The 22,696-nt window shown below is 36.5% G+C and overlaps 1 protein-coding gene across 1 annotated transcript in view; it reads left to right on the forward strand.

Annotated features, from left to right (window-relative positions):
• LOC139133280 (uncharacterized) overlaps window positions 1–22,427 on the forward strand; it is a 40,894-nt gene extending 18,467 nt beyond the window's left edge. Inside the window, exons 2-3 of the mRNA XM_070699811.1 lie at window positions 17,724–17,854; window positions 19,077–22,427. Of these exons, the coding sequence (XP_070555912.1) occupies window positions 17,748–17,854; window positions 19,077–20,304 (1,335 nt within the window). The 5' untranslated portion in view covers window positions 17,724–17,747 and the 3' untranslated portion in view covers window positions 20,305–22,427. The remainder of the gene's footprint in view (window positions 1–17,723; window positions 17,855–19,076) is intronic.
• Window positions 22,428–22,696: the final 269 nt, after the last annotated feature.

The following is a 22,696-nucleotide window of genomic DNA, read 5'->3' on the forward strand; positions in this document are numbered from 1 at the left end:
TGTACATAAATGCACAGATTTACCTAGTTTTGTATTGGAAAAAATTATTCACAGGGTTTCATCATAGACTGCCATGTATAATGAATCAACATTTCGGTGAAATTCCAAAATCAAATTTCTTGCACACACATGGACTTGTAACCACTCTAGTCTAATCAAGAACATAAATATCAATAATCAAGCATACATAAACACACAGATTTGCCAAGTTTTGTATTAAAAAATATTCATAGTTTCGTCATAGACTACAATGTATGATGGATCAACATTTTATGCGGAATTCCAAAACAAAGTTCTTGTACACGGATGCACGTGTTACCAAATTCTTCTAATCAAGTACAATTTTGTCAATTATTAAAGGTTCATATGTGCACAAATAGTGCATATTTTGAATTGTGACATTTTTTACAGTTTTGTCATAGACTCCCATGTATAGTGGATCGAATTCCAAAATCAAATATCTTATTCACATGTGCACTTGTAAACAGCCATGCTAATCAATTATATTTATATCAGTTATTAAACATCTATAGATGAACAGATATTGCTAGTTTTATATTGGAAATTACACGTTCATAGTTTTCCTATAGTCGACTACCATGTATCGTGTGAATCAACATTATCGATGAAATCTAAAAATTCATACATGCAGTATGAAAACATCTAAATCTGGTAGTTTAGATGCTATATCTATAATTATGAACAACAATTTACACTAGAAATGTACAAACTTCTAAGCACTGTCACTCAAATCATTGACTTGATTTGAATTAATCTGGTATGCTGTCATAGATTCTGAAAGGTGTCTCGGGCTGCAAATAAATTCCAAATTATGGTATTCTTCACAGAATTAATGGCCACTGTGTTGCAGATTTGAAACACAGTCTTCATTTTCCACCACCTTTATCGCCACCTATCTTCAACCATATTCATCTTGCTGGAATGACACCATTGTGCCAGTACAGTTGTTCTTCTCTGCAAGTTAGATAACAATGATATTTCTTAAACAGATCGAAAATGATAACTGGCAATACATTGCACATGGCTAAATCGAAAATGTTTGCTTGTCAATGATTTTTCTGTGTTTAATTGAAAGCAATACATAATCTGAAAAAAAAGAAAATTAATCATTACCTTTCCAAACACTCCAACCTATTGATGACAGCTATTTTCAAATCTTCGACAGCAACACAAGGACCTCGCCTCATTTCCCTAGATTGCTTTCTATTTGGACCCTTTACCAGATACTGAAAGGGCGGTTTCTGAGCTGGAAGAGAATTCTTCAACTTGCTTGCTTCATCTTTGACTCTGTGCTCACTCCTGAGTTTTATCTTTCAATTTCCTAGCCATCTGAAATTTTGTTGTCCTTTGTTATTTTTGAAGCAAATAACCAACAACATACATGGAGTTCTACCAACAAATATAATTTAGGAATAGATGACTTTAAAAGTAATAGATGAAAATGATATCGTTATCTTTTCAATGACAACAGTAGGACAGATCTCTATCACTGATGATTGCTGGTTGAAGTCTACGTTTGCTATATGAGCCGCACTTTTTTCAAAGCATATACAAAGCTGGCATCTACATTGCCAGTAGCTAAAGCAGAATTGCCTGCAATAATAAATAAGGGTGAGTGTTTCAGCCATACCTGGAAATCAATAGAAACTAGAGGTTAGTGTTTTGAAATACCTCTTCAGTTTTCGTAGACCATTCCAAGACAGCCCAATATTTGTTTTCAGGATTAATCCTCCAATATCAGGAACATCAGGTAGATATGGTTGTAGGATGGCGCTAGGTTTGTCCACGGTCCTGTGGTCTCAATAGCTTCAACTCCCTCTGTATTTGTCGTGTGTCACTTTCACTACCACTGACCACTTTTCTTTTACTGTTGATCAATCTGGCCCGCTCACGGATGGTTTTGGTAGATGTATCAGCCGAAGGATTTCTCCTTGCTACAGTGATCCGTTTCATGTGTATGAGCTATTAAATAAAGCCATTCTTTTGCATCAAATATACACATCAGGTCTCTTTTTGGGGAGTCTCTAAGATGTGACTGACATTATTTTGTGCAGCACCAGCCACCCCTGACAGATTGCTAGAGAGTGTCAAAATGTCAGCAGAAGGTAAAACACGCTGTTGTCCTGTCTACAAATACAATTTTGTATTTGACTTTACCACACAGCATAAATTCAGATCAATTACAAACAACCATACACCCTATCACAGTTTGTGTACATGCAAATGCGCATCACAACAATGAAACATTGCTGAAATATGCCAGTTTTACACTATAGCATTGCTTTCTGTCATCAACAACCAGATACATTGTACTTTAAGCACACTGGTGACCTCTATCTCACATTTGGAAGTGTAGATAATTTCAACAACACATTGGACGAAAATAATCACATTGTCAAGAAATTATACCATTCAATCTACATCCTTCACTTTAAAAAAATTACAACTACTTACTGTTCCGCCCGTTTTAAATCTTATAAGTTCTTCATGAGACTTCTGTGATTCAATTTTTGTCTTCATCACTTTTGTGGCCAGGTCCTCAAAACAGTGCACTGATTCTAGCTTCTCATGTTGGAGTAGCACTTCTACAGCTGCTTTGGCACTTTCAGTTTTTGAAACAGAGACTTGCCGTTTAGGCTAAGGCACACTTTCATCCTCGGGCGCGACATCAGTTGGTTGTTTTGAATAGATATGTTCCAACATAATTGGAACTGGGATTGTTGCATAGAGGCAGTTTATCACATGATTGCCAAGAGCGCTCAGTTTACATATTTCTGTACACCCCTTCCATTTGTAATCACAGGTTATTTTAAGCTCCCCAATGATATTCCCAAGAGCTACTTGAATACATGTAATAGAGGTCTTGTTTATTGACACTCTGCAAAGTGGGCAAGAGGCGGACGTTTTAACCCATTCCTTCAAGCAGTCTGCACGGAATATGTGATTCCATTTACACAGCAATTGAACTGGTCTGTTCAAAAATTTCTTTACATATTTGACAGTGCTAATCCTGACTTACAGAATCAAAACGATCTGGGTGTAAGGGAGCATGTGCCCCACTTTGCTCCACATTTCCCATTTAGAATACAGTTGATTTTCTCCAAATCTAAAGCCTGACAGCTGCATGTCTTTGAAGTTATCGCCTTTACCTCACCACTATGACCATTATCACTTGTGGTGGAAGTCACAGATTTCTAACAATTTGGCAAAACTTGTTTTTTTTCCCGGTTTTACTGAAGTAGTCACAAATACTGCAGTCATTTTCACAATGTATCTTTCACTCAATGTTCACTTTCCATACTTTACACTGTCCATTTGCCAGCAACTGTAGGTGTCTGTCCAGTGTCCGATTGCAGTTTTCACAGAATTTCACTGGATGAACAGTGTTCTCATCGGCAGAAATATCGATACTAGAAACATCGTTTGATATGATTTGGAAATAACTTACAGTTGTATGAGGTACCAAACAGTTTTGCAGCATATACTCGGCAATGTTTCCCAACAACAGCGATATGGTAGCTCAAGCTACTCGCAATGATTTACCGGCGAACACTCAATTTTGCCCCCCCCCCCTTACAGTAAACAAACCTGTAAACATAGCAGTTGCCATGGCATGGAAGGTTAAAGTTCGAACACTTGCGACACAAGTCTACAGGGTGCGACGGCAAATAGCATCAAATCCCAGAACACAAGACATTAATGTACCCTCGGAATTATTTTCACAACAATTTAATTTGCCTTTCGCTGAGAAAAATCAACATTCTAAACAGTAAATACGCTAAATAAACTTACAAATCACGTCGACATGTTGTGTAACACACATCCGGTACGCTTTACATGGAAATCGCCACTAGTGCATAGACGCCACTGCATGTACCCCGCAATGACTTTACTGCCTCTCCGAAGATTCACGAAGCTGTCCGATTGAAACTAAATTAAATCCGGTGCCTTAAATGGTATTTTCCCTCAGAAAAAAGGATCGATGATGTCATTCTAGAATAACGACGTGTCTGGCATGTTTGTTATTTATTTTACTCATAAAGCGCCCTCAATGGCCAGATAACAGTCGAGTGTTCGCTATTTATTTACTCAGACCAAACTTCCCATATACGCTGATATGAACAACTCTGGCGAGTGAACAAAAGAGAGTAATCGATCTGGAATCACCTTTTGTTTATCAGCTAATCCCAATTAACGAGGACCAGTTAGCACCTCTATAAAGTTCTCCTCCCGGCAACTGAGGGAAACCGTACTTGATAGTCTTACGTCATAGGCTAACCTGCCATCACACTAATTTATGTGAATACATAAACAGCCAGGTAGACGGTTCATTTTCTGGCGGTACCGTACTTTTTTCATGAAATTTGAAATAATTGTGACATTAGCCGTCTCCGCGATGCGATTTTCACCTCGTAGAAATTTGGTTAGGAATCCTAACTGCTAAGGGCACAAAAGTAGTTTTAAACCTGTTCGTGCCGCACCTAATTGAGTGATATCTGGACCAGACCTCATTTTAATAAAATTTCTATGCAGTGGATGAGCTTTGTAAGACATTATAGTCCTAGATTTGTTTTTCATTGATTTCATGTACATGTCATCAAAACTAGGCAATGATATGCCTAGAATATTCCTAGCTGCTTCGATGACACTATTTATCTGATTTTCATCAGAGGAGGCAATATACCACCCCAGCAGGAAATACAATGACAAAATGATAGACTCAACCATTGATCTGTAAAACATATGATAAACGGTTCCCTGATACTTCAAATGTATGCAACTGAATTACGTAGGAAAAACAATCTTTGTTGACATTTACGATTTGACATATTAATGTGGCCGGTCATCACAAGAAACCATGTTTGTAAGAAAGTTCCCAAGATATTATAACTGTTTATCCTTTCAACCTCCCTACACTTGATTTTTAACGGAGGTGGACTCATTTTAGTTTTTTTCCTGAAATCAATTTTCATTTTTTTGTTTTCTTTACATTCAGAAACTACAATCACACCATGTAACCAATCTGCTCACTTCAGTCTTGCTTATAGATTGTGTCCTGATCTGCTGTAATGAGGCCAGCTAAAGCCTTATCATCAGCAAATTTGTAAAGCTTATCATTACTGTCCTCATGCATAGGAGTACACTCAGATGTAAAAATGGTAAATAATTATGGTGATATAACCGAACGTTGAGGCGAGCCGGCATTTGTCAATCGCTCATACGATCGTATCGAATGTACCTTAACAAACTGTGGTCTCCTAATAAAAAAATTGCAACCCAACCGACTAACTGCCTGTTGACTGACATATTTTTCAATTTTCTGATCAACAAGTTTGGTGATATAGTAAACGCACTTGAGAAGTCAGCAAATAAAATTCGAACAGACGCATTTGAAGTGTCAAGGTGTTGTGTGATGGTATGCAGAAGACAAAGAACTGCACCTTCTGTATTTCTGTGTTGGCGGTAAACAATTTTGTAGAACATTAATAGAACATTAATACCAATAATCAAGTGTACATAAATGCACAGATTTACCTAGTTTTGTATTGAAAAAATTATTCACAGGGTTTCATCATAGACTGCCATGTATAATGAATCAACATTTCGGTGAAATTCCAAAATCAAATTTCTTGCACACACATGGACTTGTAACCACTCTAGTCTAATCAAGAACATAAATATCAATAATCAAGCATACATAAACACACAGATTTGCCAAGTTTTGTATTAAAAAATATTCATAGTTTCGTCATAGACTACAATGTATGATGGATCAACATTTTATGCGGAATTCCAAAAAAGTCTTGTACACGGATGCACGTGTTACCAAATTCTTCTAATCAAGTACAATTTGTCAATTATTAAAGTTCATATGTGCACAAATAGTGCATATTTTGAATTGTGACATTTTTTACAGTTTTGTGATAGACTCCCATGTATAGTGGATCGAATTCCAAAATCAAATATCTTATTCACATGTGCACTTGTAAACAGCCATGCTAATCAATTATATTTATATCAGTTATTAAACATCTATAGATGAACAGATATTGCTAGTTTATATTGGAAATTACACGTTCATAGTTTTCCTATAGTCGACTACCATGTATCGTGTGAATCAACATTATCGATGAAATCTAAAAATTACATTTTTTTGTACACGCATGCACTTTTTACCTGCCACTTCAAGCAAAGTACATTAACACGAATTATCACACACATATGATTTGATATTTTTGGACAAAGCGTTATATCGGCCACATTTTGCCTTCCTTGTGGGAGGGGACTTCAAAAGTATAGCAAGTCAGAAGGAGACTTGAACACATTGCGGGTTTGTTGGGGGTTTTGAGTAACAGGGGAGGGTCACTTATTTCATGCTCGGATAACTGGGAGGGTCACTCATTTTTGTGCATGAACTTTTGAAGGGTCACTATTTTGATGCAGCGGTGTTTCGAAAAACACCGCCCCCTGTAATTTATGTCCAGTCCCTAAGACTCAAAATAATTTGTCTGCAACAACTGTGCAATAGTCATCTATGAATGATATTCCGTAATGCGTTCAGACGAAGCAGATATCCGATCTAATCATTACGAGGTTTAATCGAATATAAGCATGCCTTCTAGAGAACGTATAAGAAACGTAGTGGAACGAGTAACTCAAATAAATCAAAGAAAAAATAGAGAAAAAATAAGAACTCAGCTAAATTCACACTCTGTAATGACCATGGGTCAAAGGTCAAGTGGTCGGGTCAAGTCATAGGACCTGGCTCATTAAACGCCTTGTAACGGTGACTGAACGCTTACTTTTGTTTACAAGATCTCGTTTGCATAAACAGCCTTGACTTACAGAGTATCTACAATTTAACTGCTTTGCAAAAGTTATTACTAAATCAGAGTTGCATGAACATACAATCACTAAAGAAACTAAACTAATAAGTCCTAGATCAAACATGTTTGACTTCGATCAATGTCTGTACGAATGTTCTTTTGTCATTGATCATTGTCCGTATAGATTTGCCTTGCAGGGGCGACGCTCAACAGAGTTCCTTGGAAACTCATTCAGCTGTAAACTCAATATAAAATAAGATAGAAACTCACCTGATTTTTGTGGGTTCATAGACAACTGTAGCACTGAACAGGCTGAAATCTGTTCCGAAAAACAAGAATGCTTGCCTATATCCTTGACTTAAACTTTCAAGGAAGTGTTTCCCACACTAATGGCTGTTAGGCCACGTACTGTCTTTCTATGCATTGCGTTGTGTAACAGAAAAGTAAACACTGATTATCAATGAACTCAGTCTTCAAAACGTGTTATGGGTCAACACACCTTTGCACTGATATCAATTGAAATCTGTAATATCTAACTCAAAATAGTGAACAGAGATTTTTGCCGTAATATCTATTTTTAGAAACATTTAAACGAAAACAATGGTCTTTTGTATGTATGGTAAGCAGTATATCGACATGTGTTACTTGATCACTAATTCTTATACATGCATATATTTCAAAATGTACAATTCATTGAAACTTAGCTTTTTCCTGCTTGTACGTCTTTCTTCGTACATATACAGCCGGTAATAACCCGGGGTACGAACAAGATTTTATTTGCATTACTAATTGAAATTCGTCTGAACCAGTGAAACGGATTGATAATAACTAAAGCTACTTTAAAAATGTGATCAAATACTGTAATTGTATGTAGATAAGCAGCAATTATTTAAAATGATGATACAAGCATAAAATTTAGCATCTTTGCGTACTTTTAACAATTTTAAAAATTCTTAGCCATGCCAATCATATTGAAATTTATTATGATAGGTCAGGCAAATTCAACAAACGCATTTGTTTGAGCATGCTGATGCCATTTGCAAACAATATTTAACTGTTCTTTCTTATTCTATTGTTTGCAATTCTGAATAAATATTCGATTTAATTTAAAAAATTATATTTACGCTGTGAAATGTTTTCAGAATATTGTATTGAAGAATAAATTAGATGCAAGTGAAAACTATGACATTTGTTTATTAATCCACTACTTTACACTGTACAAGTTGTCTTCCACTTGGCAAATTCAGAAAATTGCTGTAGATTATTTGTCTGTACAAGCAAACACATCCAAACACTTTCGCAAAATTCTCATGTTTAATGATCATGCAATGGCATGCCGCAAGACTGACAAAAGTCTTGAAATGATGTAGATCAAGGTAAACGTACGATGTAACGAGGCGCTTCCTGTATCCTTTAGAGTAGATGAACGAGAAACAAATTACGAGAATTTAAAACTCATAACTACAAGAGAAATTCGTAATTATGAGAATAAAAACGCGTACTATCGAGAATAAAAGATCGTTATTGCTGGAGTCAAAAAAGCGAAATTACAAGAATAAAAAAACTCAAAATTCAATTCTTTTAAATTTCGAAATTACGAGAAAAAAACTCGTTCTCAAGATATATTAAAAACGCGTAATTAAATTCCAACTTTTCCCCTCACAGAAACTGGTCCACTTTGTATTATAACACATGCACTAATACTACTGTTCTCGATGTTTATCTACAAATGTTAGATCAGCCCAATGTTTTGACACCTTTTACGAAGCGGGGAAAAAACTAAACGAAAGGGTAAGGGGGAAGGGTGAATACGAAGGGTTATGATATTCTCTCTGTAAGTAGATAAAATTTTGATAACACTTTGCAAAAATGAAATATTGTCCTAATTTTGATAAAAATACGCAAAATTTAAATATTATTCTCACGCTTAAGGGACTTATGTCAGTAGAAAAACGGGGCCGGGGCTTAATGCACAATGCAATATATACCGGCACAAGCACCAACTTGATGGGGACCTAAAATAATCACTGATACCATTTAGGGGATATGATATTCACTGTGTAGTAGAGAACACTTTAATAAAAATATGCAAAATGAAAAATTGTCCGTAGGTTTAAGGTACTTATCTTATTGGACGAAGGGGAGGGCTTTGTGCAAAGTGCACTATACACAAGCACTAGCATCATACTGATCGGTGCCCATTACACTCCATGATGCACGAAGGAGGATATGATATTCTAAGTGTCAGAAGAGAACATATTCATAACAAGATTCAAAATTAAATATTGTGCTCACGCTTAAGGGACTTATCTTATGGGAGGAAGGGGAGGGCTTAGTGTATAATGTACAATATAAAGGCACCACCACAATGCTGAAGGACGGGACCTTTAACTTTAAATCATGCAACAAAGGGGGACATGATATGTCAGTGTCAGAAGAGAACAAATTGATAAAATGATTCAAAAATGAAATATTGTGCTCACGCTTAAGGGACTTATCTTATAGGACGAAGGGAGAGGGCTTTGTGTATAATGTGTAATATACGCAGGCACTCCACCTACTGAAGCATGACCTATAACTTTAATTATGCCACGAAGGGGACATGATATTCTCAGTGTCAGTAGAGAAAAGTTTGATAGAAACATGCAAAGTTAAATATTGTCCTCGCGCTTAAGGGATTTACGTTATAGGACGAATGGGAGGGCGTAGTGTATAATTAAGCAATAAAGCACACCCAGCGATGGTATACCACGAAATTTTGACCAGTACACGACATATATGCACGAGCGATAGTGAATACTGAAGGCAGGGCCTATAACTTTCACTGATGCCACAAAGGGGGACATGATATTCTCAGTGTCAGAAGAGAACATATTGATAACAAAATTCAAAAATGAAATATTGCGCTATGCTTAAGGGACTTATCTTTAGGGACGAGGGGGAGGGCTTGTGTATAATGTATAATATAGAGGCAGCACATCCATACTGAAGGCAGGACCTATAACTTTCACTTATGCCACGAAGGGGACATGATATTCTCAGTGTCAGAAGAGAACATATTGATAACAAGATTCAAAATGAAATATTGTGCTCACGCTTAAGGGACTTATTTATAGGACGAGGGGGGGGCTTGTGCATAATGTATAATATACAGGCACCACCACAATGCTTAAGATGGGACCTATAACTTTATATTATCCACAAGGGGGCCTGACATTCACAGTGTCAGTAGTGAACAATCTGATAGAAACATGCAAAGTTAGATTATTGTCCTCAGTCTTAAGGATCTTATGTTATAGGGCGAAGGAAGAGAGATTTGGTATAATACATAATATACAGGCACCACCATATGCTGAAGACAGGGCATTAGACCTTAACTTTCACTGATGCCACAAAGGGGGCATGATGTTCTCACTCTCAGTCGAGAACATATTGATAAAAGATTCAAAAAATGAAATATTGTACTCACGCTTAAGGAACTATCTTATGGCGAGGGGGGGGCTTAGCGTATAATGTGTAATATACAGCACCACACAAGCTGAAGACGGGCCTTTAACTTTAAATTATGCTACGAAAGGATGACATGATATTCACGTGTCAATAGATAACGTTTGATAGAATTATGCAAAGTTTAATATTGTCCTCAGGCTTACGGAACTATCTTATAGGACGAAGAGGGAGGTTTTCGTGTACAATGTACAATATAGGGGCACCACCACCATGCTGATGGCGGGGCCTATAAACCATAAATTATGCCACGAAGGGGGACATGATACTGACAGTGTCAGTAGAGAAAAGGTGATTGACACTTGCAAAAGAGAAATTTTGTCCTCATGCTTGATGGACTTATGGTGTAGGACGAAAGGGTGGGGCTGCATACAATGCAATATCTAAAAGTTCTAGCACCATACAGATCATGGGCCTATAACTGATGCAATGAAGGGAAATGATCTCTAATGTTTTAGTAGAGAACACTTTGATAACAAGATTCGAAAACGAAATATTGTTCTCTGGTGTGAGGGACAATGCACGATATAAAAGCGCTAGACTAAAGAGAGCAATTAACTTCTATTGATGCCCTGAAGAACATGATATTCAAAGTTATGTTAGAGATCGCATTGATAACAATAGGAAGTAATAGAATATTGTGCTCACACTTCATAGATTTATTCTATTAAACACATGGCGAGGGCTATGTGCACAATGCACCATATACAAACAAGACTGTACATGGCAAATGACTTGCAGTTCTAATCTGACAGATAAGACGGTATATGCAGTGGTATTATAGATCAATATGTGAAATATACGGAATGCCGAAGTATGGTTTTTACGATTCTGGGATATATGTTCTTGGAAAAAAGGTTGTCACCTTCTCTATGTATTCGTGTATACGATCATATATAGTGACCTAAATGGAGGGACTTATAAATTTTGTGTATGCGCACACAAAGATTCACATTTAACATTATATGTACTTAATATAATAACAGTCACAACAAATTGCCTACTTTAAACGTATTGCTTCCAATAATCACATTGTTCACCATGTTGTGGCCTCTCGTTCAGTAAAATACCGATTTACACATAGTGCATGCATGTAATACACAGTTATGCATAGTTTATACGGACATCAGATTAATGTTGTTTTCGTGCGCTATTATGGAGACTGGCTACAGTACTCTAACTAATTGTAATAAGATTACGCTGCTCTATATGCCATAGTCCCCCAAACAATACTTTGCGGCTTCATACCTTGATATATTTACAGTTGCTACATCAAATTTATTTACAAGTACATTACATACATTTGTAATACAGTGGTGAATTGTTGAGATTCAGCGAAACACAACTAATATCACATCTTAGCTTCTCTGCATGAACAACATATAATCTCCTCCGCATATGATAACTTCCCTGGACATATTGTGCATGACAAACAGACAAATTTCTTTTCAGCATAAGGTCGTCATTACTACGGTGAATTATTTCCTAAGGGCCTAATTACAATTCTAGGCTCTTCTCCTATACGAAATAGCTCCTTCAGTATCGTGTACATATCGCATAATTTATTGGTAGTGGTATGGCCCTTGGATTTAGATTAAGGGACTTAAAAATATGATCATATAGACGTATTAAAAGCGTGGACACCCATCTTCTAACTGTAATACTGCCAATAATGTCATACAGTCTTCCTGTGATGACACTTTATGCATTCAAAATCGTGTATATTCCACAATCATAACCATTAGGCTTTCGAATGGTGTCATTACTTACAACAAGTTCCCGTTCATTTTGATCATAGTACAACCCTGCAACTACATTACATGCAGCAACAAAGAACTGTACTCCACTAAAAATAGTTTTTTGGTCATGTGCCTAGAGTCCACCACTGTCAGGATATGTCTCTTGAAGTTAATTGCAACAAGATCTCAAGAGATCCTTCGACAATATCATAATTTAGCGGAAACAAGATTATTAAGTTTTTCTAGCTTTATTTCTTAGATGTAATGTTGTATTTTTTGTACATTTTACTGAATGGGCTTATGGCCTGAAATAAAGAATAATAATAATAATAATATCCTTATTGAGTGCTTCATTTAACATCAAACACTTTAAATACATTATACACTATGTCACGGTCCTCGCTGTCAACCAAGACCCACACTCAAAAGTATTTCACTAGTGATAGCGTTCATTACTGAAAAATGGAATACAGAGACATTGTCAGTTCCTTGTATGCTGCCTGTCAATCTACAGAGGTTAACTGCTTAAAATTACACGAGTGCAAAATTTTAAGAAATTCATATACACAAAAATACAGCAATTACATATACTTAAATACAGCAGTAACAATACACAAAAATACATAGTGAATACTACAAACTACCGTACAATTAGTGTAGTCAAAGAAAAGAAACTAACCTGAAAAATGGAACACAGAGACATTGTCAGTTCCTTGTATGCTGCCTATCAGGCTACAGAGGTGCACTGAACCAAATTATGCGTGGGTGCTTTTAATTGGCAAACAACGTGGTAATGCCAGGTAAGCTTTATTCAGCGGTTGAGTTAAAACATCAAGGTGATTTCATATGAGCGAGAGCAATAATAAAAGGGAAGTTCTATTGGTGAATACAACATCATTAGAGCGAGAACAACACTAAAGGTAGTTTATATTGGTTGAATAAAACATATGAGCGAGAGGAACAAATAAAAGTAAGTTCTATTGATTGAATAAGAGTGTGTATGAATAAAAGTCATGAATAATGGATATAGAAAATAAGGTGTAAAGAATCACGTATAGAATTGCTGGTATATGTAGAAAACTCAAATACTGGTACAGTACACAATAATAAGAAATACAATTAACAGAAAATATACTAAAATCCGATTTGGCCGTTACAACTAAGTTCTCCCTTCTTCTATAACATAAATCCCATAAGCGAAAGGACAATATTTCATTTTTGAATCTCGTTATAAATGTCTTCTCTACTGACACTGACAATATCATGCCCCCCTTCGTGGCAAAAATTACAGTTATAGGCCTTGTTACAGTAAAGTGGTGGTTCCTGTATATTATACGTTATACCCAAAGCCCTCCCCTTTATCCTCTAACATTAGTCCCTTATGCCTGAGGACAATAATCTAATTTTGCATGTTTCTATCAAACTTTTCGCTTCAGACACTGTAAATATTATGTCCCATTCGCGCATCAGGGGTAGTTATAGGCCCGCCTTCAAGATGGCGCTACTTCCTGTATATTATACATTACAACAAAGCCCCCCTCGTGCCATAGCATAACTCCCTTAACCCTGAGTACAATAATTCATTTTTGCATGTTATTATCAAAGTGTTCTTTACTGACACTGAGAATATATGCCCCCTTTGTGGCATCAGTGAAAGTTATAGGCTCCGCCTTCAGTATTCTACTACTTGTATAATATTATGAATTGTACGCAAAGCCCTCCCCCTTCGTCCTATAACAGCAGTGAACAACAACATCTCTGAGCAACAACATCTCTGAGCACATTCAGCACTCTAGTATAAACCAAAGAAATTATGCAATTTGAAAGAAATAATTACTGACAAAATATATCATAGATTCTGATAAATATTGTGGACTCTGATAATATTCTATACTTTGAGCAATATTTAGCTCTGATAAATATTTCAAATCGGATGAGCCTAAAGAGATCAACTCAATCAAATTACTGTACCTTTGGTAAAAAATGGAATAATCAAAACAAAATAGAAAGTACTTAATTAATGAATATAAACTCAATAATCATAATCACTCTACATAAACATAACCAATGTCTCCGAAATATAATCTTTCCATCACTAATGAAGTTAGTAATTCAACTCAATAACTTAATCACAATATGTAAATGCATGATATGTAAATGCATATGTAAATCAGTTTAGCCCTCAGCCTCAAGTTTCTTAATATTAATTCACATGGAATAATTATCGCTATATTTAGTATTTGTAACACAGTCTCACAATTAGAAATCCATAGTGCACATGATGATATAGTTCATAGCAGCTTGAATAAACGAGCTATCTTTAACAGTCATCTGCTTCCTAACACAGTCTCTCTCGATGCACAAGGTCAGCTCTCTTCCCTCAACAGATTTCAACACAGGTGCACCCGCTGTAGACTCGCACATCCATTACAACACACCATAGCAGAAAAACTCTGCAGACTATTCCCCGTGGTTAGACACTGGTCAAGTACTCACACTCTGGTTATTACACCCATACAGCATGTTGTTCACTTGTCTTTGGTCTTAACCTGTTCATTTACTGCTGTAGTACTCACTCTTCAGCATTATCCGGCATACATAAATCAAGAGGAACAAATTCTGCAAAACCACTTCTAAACTCTAGAAAAGTTTCTCGAGTACAGCGACTGCATGAATCTTGACGGTTCGTTTCACCAACAGCACAGTCTCGGCTATCTGTATATGGACTTCACAATCGCATAGTCATACCTTTGGATGAAGCAGACATTTCTAAACATACCCAAACACGTCTCCGTGGTTAGCACGTTCAAGGCTCAAAGTCTGGCTTCAGATACAGGTCCATAAAGTCACCAATCCTGGGGTTTTCACCCTAAAGCTTCACAGGACTATACTATACATCAGAATGGAATAGAAAATTGGACCCTATTCGCTGTTTGGTTCCAAATCCAACTAACTGGTGTCAAAAATCAGTTCAAATCAGCAGCCCCAAAATCATGATGCTCACTGCATGCCGTCTATGGATGACTCTCAGGGAAATAGGTCTCTTAGGGCAATGTCATAGTGCGTACGACTATTACATTTAAATTAGGAGAAGCCATGAAATTCTGACTCAATACGAGTTATGGTACATCTGATCATTCAGAAATATTCTTAGAGTATAGATACATATGATAAAACATCACAAATAGTAAAACTATTTTAATATGGATATACTGTCTCGGATTTATTTTTCTAAGCCCAAAGCCATTACCGTGCAAAGCCAATTGTAAGGGATTCACAGTCTTAGGTTGGAAGGACGACCTGTATCTAGCGCTATCTGTGGCCAAAACATAAATTTCTGAAATATTACATCACCTATTCCATAACACACACATATCTGCAAATATATACAGGATATGGTTACACACGGAAACTCATTAAGAGCATTCTTTTTCATCTGTCTAATAATATGACAGACCCCCTGACCTGTGAGAGCAAGCGCGCCGTACAAGCAGTATTTGCACGAGTGCTGCGGTGTATTCGGTGGAAGTCTTTTCACGAGCGAAGCGAGTAAAAGAACAGCCGATAAAACCACAGCACGAGTGCAATAACGATAGTACGGCGCGCTTGCACTCACAGGTCATGGGTTTTGTTATATGTTCTATCTTTTATTTGCATCATTTATCGAGAAAATCGACGATTAGTCGTGCGTACTACTTGTCTGTCAAAGCTTCAGCCGACCCTGCGGAGTTATATAACATTGACATCACTGTAATGAGGCATCGAATTAGCTTTCAATTTTCATTGGTCAAAGCCGCCACACCCTCTATTTTGATTGGCTTATTTATTGTTTATTTGTTTATCAAGGATGACGTCAGAGGAACGTCGCAGAGCTCGAACTCTGCTTGCGATCGCTCACACATACGTAGCAACATTCCATAGATAGTCAAACGAAGAGAACTTTGAAAATGGAACGCTTTAATTTTTTCACATTTTGAGCTTGAAATTTTTCTAAATGATCGATACAAATAACAGTTCAAAGATTTTTAAGGGAATTTTAAGAGTAAGATACGGCAAACGTAACTTGTCGAACGATCAAATTTCAGTGTTCACCGTGGCACACAAGCGCTCACTGTTATCAATAGCGTGTAGGACACACAAACACAGAGTAAACTGCACGCAAAAAATGACTTTCTAAATATTCTTTAGGATTGAAAACAGGGAATGTCCGGTGAGAAAACTACTGGCAAAAACGTCTCTGAAAATGTTAACTGTTTAATTGGCTCCGCTGCGCCCACAGTTACGTGTGGTTCAATTCAATACTTGATAGCCGCCGTGTATCGAACCACACGTAACTGTGGCTGCGCGCTGCGCCGACGTCGCCCGTTGTCAATGTTTTCGCTTCGCTGACGACAAACTGCTTCACCGTATAGTAAAAATCATCCTCACACTACGATAAGTACATGCAATTTTCTTTGTCGTAGTTTTTTTATCGGTAATGTCATCCATTTTACGATAACTAGCATAGAACCAAAGTGAAATGAAATCTTGTAGACGACAATTTTTGTGTTTACAAACAAAAATAGTTCCGGGTCAAAATTGGTAAATACTCATTAACATAAAGAAATGGCATAATGTTTTTGGTATTGCACTGCAGTGCAAATACCGGTAGTATGCGCGCGCTTCGATGCAAGTAAACTGTGGTACATATGTAATAATACTTTGATTGCGTATATCTTTATGAGCATTAAGTTATCAATCGGGAAGCTTTGAAATCTGTTCGACTGCCTAATTTATTGCTGTTTTGGAATGCATTTTTATATTACTCATCTAACAGGTCAACCAAAGTACAGGATGAGGTACCCATAACTCACTACTCAATGGAGCAAAGAGGAGCAAAGTGCTTTGCTCAGGGGCACAACACAATGCTGGAGTCTCGAACTTACCATGCTCTGACAGAGAGTCTGTTACTCTAGACTTAGCGAATCTCGAACTCACCATCCTCCGACAGTGAGTCCGGTACGCTAACCACTACCCCGTGATGACTCCTCCATTTCATATATAAATGAGTTGTCAGAGAGACACAGAAATTATACAATAGGGTTGTTCAATATTCCAGATGCTTGTAGATGCTTTTTGTTCGTCATAATTTCTACAACAAAGCAACATCGAAACAACTGCTGGTCGATAGTGGATGTAAAAAAACTTAACATCACATTTCCCGGTTTTTGAAGTATTGGGCATTCTCATTTGGGATGCTGGCTTCCGCCTTTTAGAGTAGACCCACATTAAGGTGTTAATATGTGTTAAAAATATTTGCAAAGTAGCATACTCATGTATCTTTCTCTTCAAGAATAATTTTTATACGGCCAGACAAAATCTACGGGCCATGTTTGGAATGATGCCCGATGCCCTGAGTGTACAGGGCGAACTTTGTTTGCGCAACTCAAGAAACTACGGAACAGCGATCGACTTCAGCGAGCAACATTCATAGTTTAATGCTTATCGGTTTATTAACCCTTTTATCATTATTTTCATTGAAAGTGGGCTGTAGAAAATATATTTTAGGGTCATATTCGCGCACGAGAGAGTTAAGTGGTTTAGATCTACGTGTAGCCTATTTTTATTGTGTTTCATTGTTTCTTCACAGAAAGTCTTCACTTCCAGCCGAAAAATGACGACGATGATGTACATATTGTGCGTGCTCACCATTTGGTTTAAAATATGCCCAGGTGGACTGTGCGACAAAACCACAGCTAATCCCGAGAATTTACGAGCCAAGTAAGATAAAGAGCCAATTTTTGTTTTTAAATAATGTATCAAATGTAACAACAACGTCAACGTGTGACAATTTCGAAACGTCGCTGAATACAATGTGCAGTTTTTAATGGTGTTTCGACACTCCATCAAATTAGTGAATCAAGCATCCAAGATAAGAACAGACTTGTACTGACGTTCCTGAAGTCAACACACAAATTCTGCTTTCAGTGGAATATTTAGTGACCAAACCTATGAGGTTAGAGAGGTTAGATAAAGCGAATGATATTTTAGGCTATAAACCACGATATTGTGGTGTAAATAAACACATTGACATATAATATGCAAGACAAACGCAATAAGTTTTGGAGTCTCTTAACTATATTGGCAACTTCAAAGTATTTTACACAAAGCACACAAGCAAAATGACTGCCGTCCTCCTCTGCGACACGATGTTGCCGACAGCAAAATTTGAAGGACGTTCGAGAACGTAGGTATTTTAGTACAGTGTGATGAATCTTGTATTGTATCCTGTAGTGGTTTCATTTGAGTTCTCATTTTTAATACAAACTCAAGAAAACAAAGTAAGACTTAGGTGGACAGCGTCTGTAAGAAAGGATAGCGATAGAATCGCTATATCGAAACAAAATTTGCAAAACCACAGGTGTTTAGACACATTTGTGTGTGCTATATGAAGTGTCGTTTGATGCTTATTATGTTTTACTTAAATCAAAGTCACATATCAATGGTGTGATCGTTCAAATTCGGAGTATTCAACGTTGATGTATGGTCTAAATACGTTGAGTCATTTATAAGTATGCAAATGGATTCATTAGGATGTGACACTAATCAAGCTTTGATCATGAGCATGAATAAATCTCAATATAACTTATGTACTCACAAATTCAATCAATTGCAGTATATCACAGGATAGTTGAATATGCAAATGAGCTTATAATCTGAATTTCGTGCCTGTCAAACTGAAAAAATAACTAGACCTAAGTATGGTCAATACATAGCAGAAGTCTGGTCAAAATATGTGCTCTCAATATCAATATAATACCTGACTACAGAATATAATTCAATATGCAAATGAGCTGTTATAAAGAATATTATACTCATTGAACTATAACTAAAACTAGGTATGAGCAAGTGATAGCAAAATTCCGGTCAAATTCAATGAGTATTGAAACGGCAATTGACGTCATTTTCATTGTCAACTATGTTATCTTCTGTTTCATTACAGGAGCATATTGATCCTCAACGACGAATGGGAAAAGGTTGACAAAGGTACGTCAAGCCTGAATCGTCAGATAGAATTGGAAGCAAAAGAAGCTGGGTTTGAGGTTTACAGGACAGTTCTTGGTAGAAATCGCTGTTGCATTGATATTTCTGACGCAAACGAGCATAATATTAAAGTAGCGGACAACATTTGCCACGAGAACATAAACCTTGACTGTCTTCAATCCTACAATGAGTGTGATTTGTCCGAAATAGAAAAATTAAAACACCTGGACGTAATTGTTGGCCATGTACCCGTGACTTCAGGATCCGCAATTTCTTTAAAAGAGAAGAAATTTAAGAAAAGTCGTATTTTCCTTTTCATCAGTGATAATCATGAGGATCTGGAGGAATATCAACCGGAATACTATGAGGAATGGGAACGTAACACGATAAAAGCAGCGAAAAAAGCCACCGCAGTGTTTTCCGTGGGGCCAAAAGTATTCTCTGTCTTAGATAGAAAATTTAAAGCGTTGTCCAAAAAGATCATACATCGTGAATATATTCCGTTTCCCGATAATGATACGTTTAAGATCCAAGTAAAACTGCCAGGCGAAGGCAATCCCATGCAAGTTCTTACTTACACACACATGATAGGCGTAGACAATATGAAAGACAATTACATGTTAATTGCCAAAGCATTCAGCCGTGTTGCGAAGACATATCACGATATGCATCGGCCTCTACCAACTTTTATAATAAAAGGTGTCCCAACCCAACATCGTGATGAAATTAGAAGGAAATTATTTGAAAGGTTGTCAGCCCAAGATAAATATTTGAAAATCAAGCTAGCACAATACGGCACATATGAGAAGAATTTACAAGATATTAAGGAGAGCAACCTGGTTGTTGTGCCTTCTCGAAGCGAGCCTTTCGGTATAGCTGGTCTTGAAGCGATGGCAGTAGGTATACCAGTTCTTGTAACAAGTCGCTCTGGATTGGCTGATTTCATCGAAAAAGAATTTAAAAATGAAGCTAGGCAAATGATCGTCAAGGTTGGGGTTAATGATCTTGACGTTGAAGGCGACATAGATAAATGGCGTGATCGTATAATAGATGTTCTCAGTTACAACTACACAATGAGATTCGAAGTAGCGCAAGATTTGAAGGAAAAGCTACAACAATCACCAACGATTGAACGAATAGAGAAATCAAGAAAAACGTTTAAAAACGCATTAAATGGAATTTTTTAGATCCATGATAAAGATTAGAATAAAAACAACAATCGATAACATTCGAACCCCGAAAAAGTCAATAACCAACTGAAATGGCTCAATGATACGTCAAATGAATGATCACAACATTTCGATAAATAGATGATTGATATTCATTTTTTTTAAGTTAATTGCAATCCGTGTTCGATACATTAAATGTGCATATTAAACCTAGTCGTTGAAATAGCAGAATGCCACGCCATCCCGTTCAAGACTAAAATGTGACACTGATGAAGACGATTAATTGTCATGTTAAATTCATTACCTTCCATCGTTCTTTCCTTAATATATACACCCGAAATACTTCAAAGAAAAGAGCTGCTTTCTCCATCCATCTTATCATTGGCAGAGATTTCTCTATCGTTTTGAATCTAGATACGGACAAAAAGGTGGCAGAAAATCCGATGCAGCCATCTCGACATAGGTTGAAAATAAAATCGCATACTGCTACGAGTTTCCTCTTCAAACTCAACCTATCCTAGCGTGTCGGTAAGATCATTCCTCTTGTCAAAATAGTAAGAATGCAACATACACACCATATGATACGATACAATACGATAAGAAATTATGTAATACCCGTTATCCATTCAAATGTTCACTAGCGTACACAGTGTCACAGTGTTAAGCTCTCTCTAAAAGTAGGTCTTAAGTCCAGATTTGAAAATGTTAGCACCTGATGCAGAACGAATATGACTAGGGAGCCCATTCGACAATGTAGCGGCCACATATGAAAATAAACGATCTTCATTGAACTTGAGTCGTGTCCATGGAATTTGAGTGATAATCTATTTACTGAACGGAAATATCTAGAAGGGTACAGGTGTTCAATTAGTGCAGTCAAATATTAATGTTTAGAATCGAAATAGTCTATAAAATCACGTTTTCTTACTGATAACCACAGGCTTTATTTCTCAAAATAGCAAGGTATCTTTCGATTAAACAGCTATATTTTAGATGAAGTGGAATATATGGAAGGTTTTAAAATGGTGGTGGATGACATTGTATTCGAATTAACCAAAAGCAATATTTGTCTGAAGTATTTTGTGGGACTTTACGAAAAAGAGTGTTAACTATTTCAGAATATTTCACTCACAAAATGCTGCATAAACTCGCAATCAGCATTGAAAGGAACTGTAGATTCTCGCAAAAGGTAGATGCAACACTTGATTCTAATTACTTAATTTTTAGAGACCATTTTTACAGTTACAGTTATATTTCCTCCCCGCAAAAGTACTTTTATCATTCATTCGACAGTACCCCATAATGCTTGTAGTAATGCAAAGAAAATACGAGCTAACTGGGTCAAGCTCGACTAGTACATATCTATATTCCTAGTTCCATATTATCATTATACTCTGCAGAATTTAAATAGTACAATGTTATTGTAAATTTTCAAATATGACAATAAAATGATGATGACGACGATGTTGATTGTGATAATGATGATGATGCCATTGATGGACCCTTGGCGCATTTTATTTGTTGAGGCTTTTAAGATACCTGAACTATTAGCTTCTCAAGGTCGCTTAAATATTCGATTAATTCGTGCAAAGAATGCTCGTGAACAATGGGAGGTAAATTAGTATCCTCAACACTGACCATGGAATATCAGTCCTAGCACTTGCTGGACAACTATCGAATATCGTGCTAACATAATGACACAGATCAAAATGCAAACATTAGAGGTCAATATATTGGAGAAATTATGCGTTTGATAAAAGATATCATTGATTTTGCGGATGAATGTATTTTCTGCGCTTTTCTGTTTCTCGACTTCTCAAAAGTAATGTTCACCCGAGATACTTACCAAATTGTTTTTTTTAATATCTTAAAATCATTGCATTTTTTATATTTTATTCTATTATTTTTAGTGACATTTTTTAAAATACTTTCTTTGCTGTTTTTAGGTGGGATCCTTTATTCTAGATTTTAAGCTTGCTTGTTTTCATTGATTTGATTTAAATTACACTCTTTCCTCTGAGTTATCTTGTATGTTCTTCGAAACCTGTATTTCTTTCAGTAAATTTCTATAATGTACAGACCACTAAGACAAGGTGTGTAGTGGTCTTTAAACAATAAATTATTATTATTATTATTATTATTATTATTATTGTACTTGGGCCTCAGCCCAAGTACATTTGTTTTCATTCCGTGGGAAAAAAGTCTGTAAGGTATAACCATTTCTGGCTGAGACCAGGGAGGGCAAAATGTCTTCGCTTCATCTTTCTTGGCATAATAAATGGCGTAATGATGTTAACTGAATGGAAGTGCTGCTCTCAGCCAGTCTTGAATAAGTGAGATTGAATATTAATGCTTCTCTATCTGAGTTTTTGCCACAAAATCTTCTGAATATAATCAAAATGTGCATCGA

This window comes from Ptychodera flava, chromosome 1, assembly GCF_041260155.1.
Source record: "Ptychodera flava strain L36383 chromosome 1, AS_Pfla_20210202, whole genome shotgun sequence".
NCBI lineage: Eukaryota > Metazoa > Hemichordata > Enteropneusta > Ptychoderidae > Ptychodera > Ptychodera flava.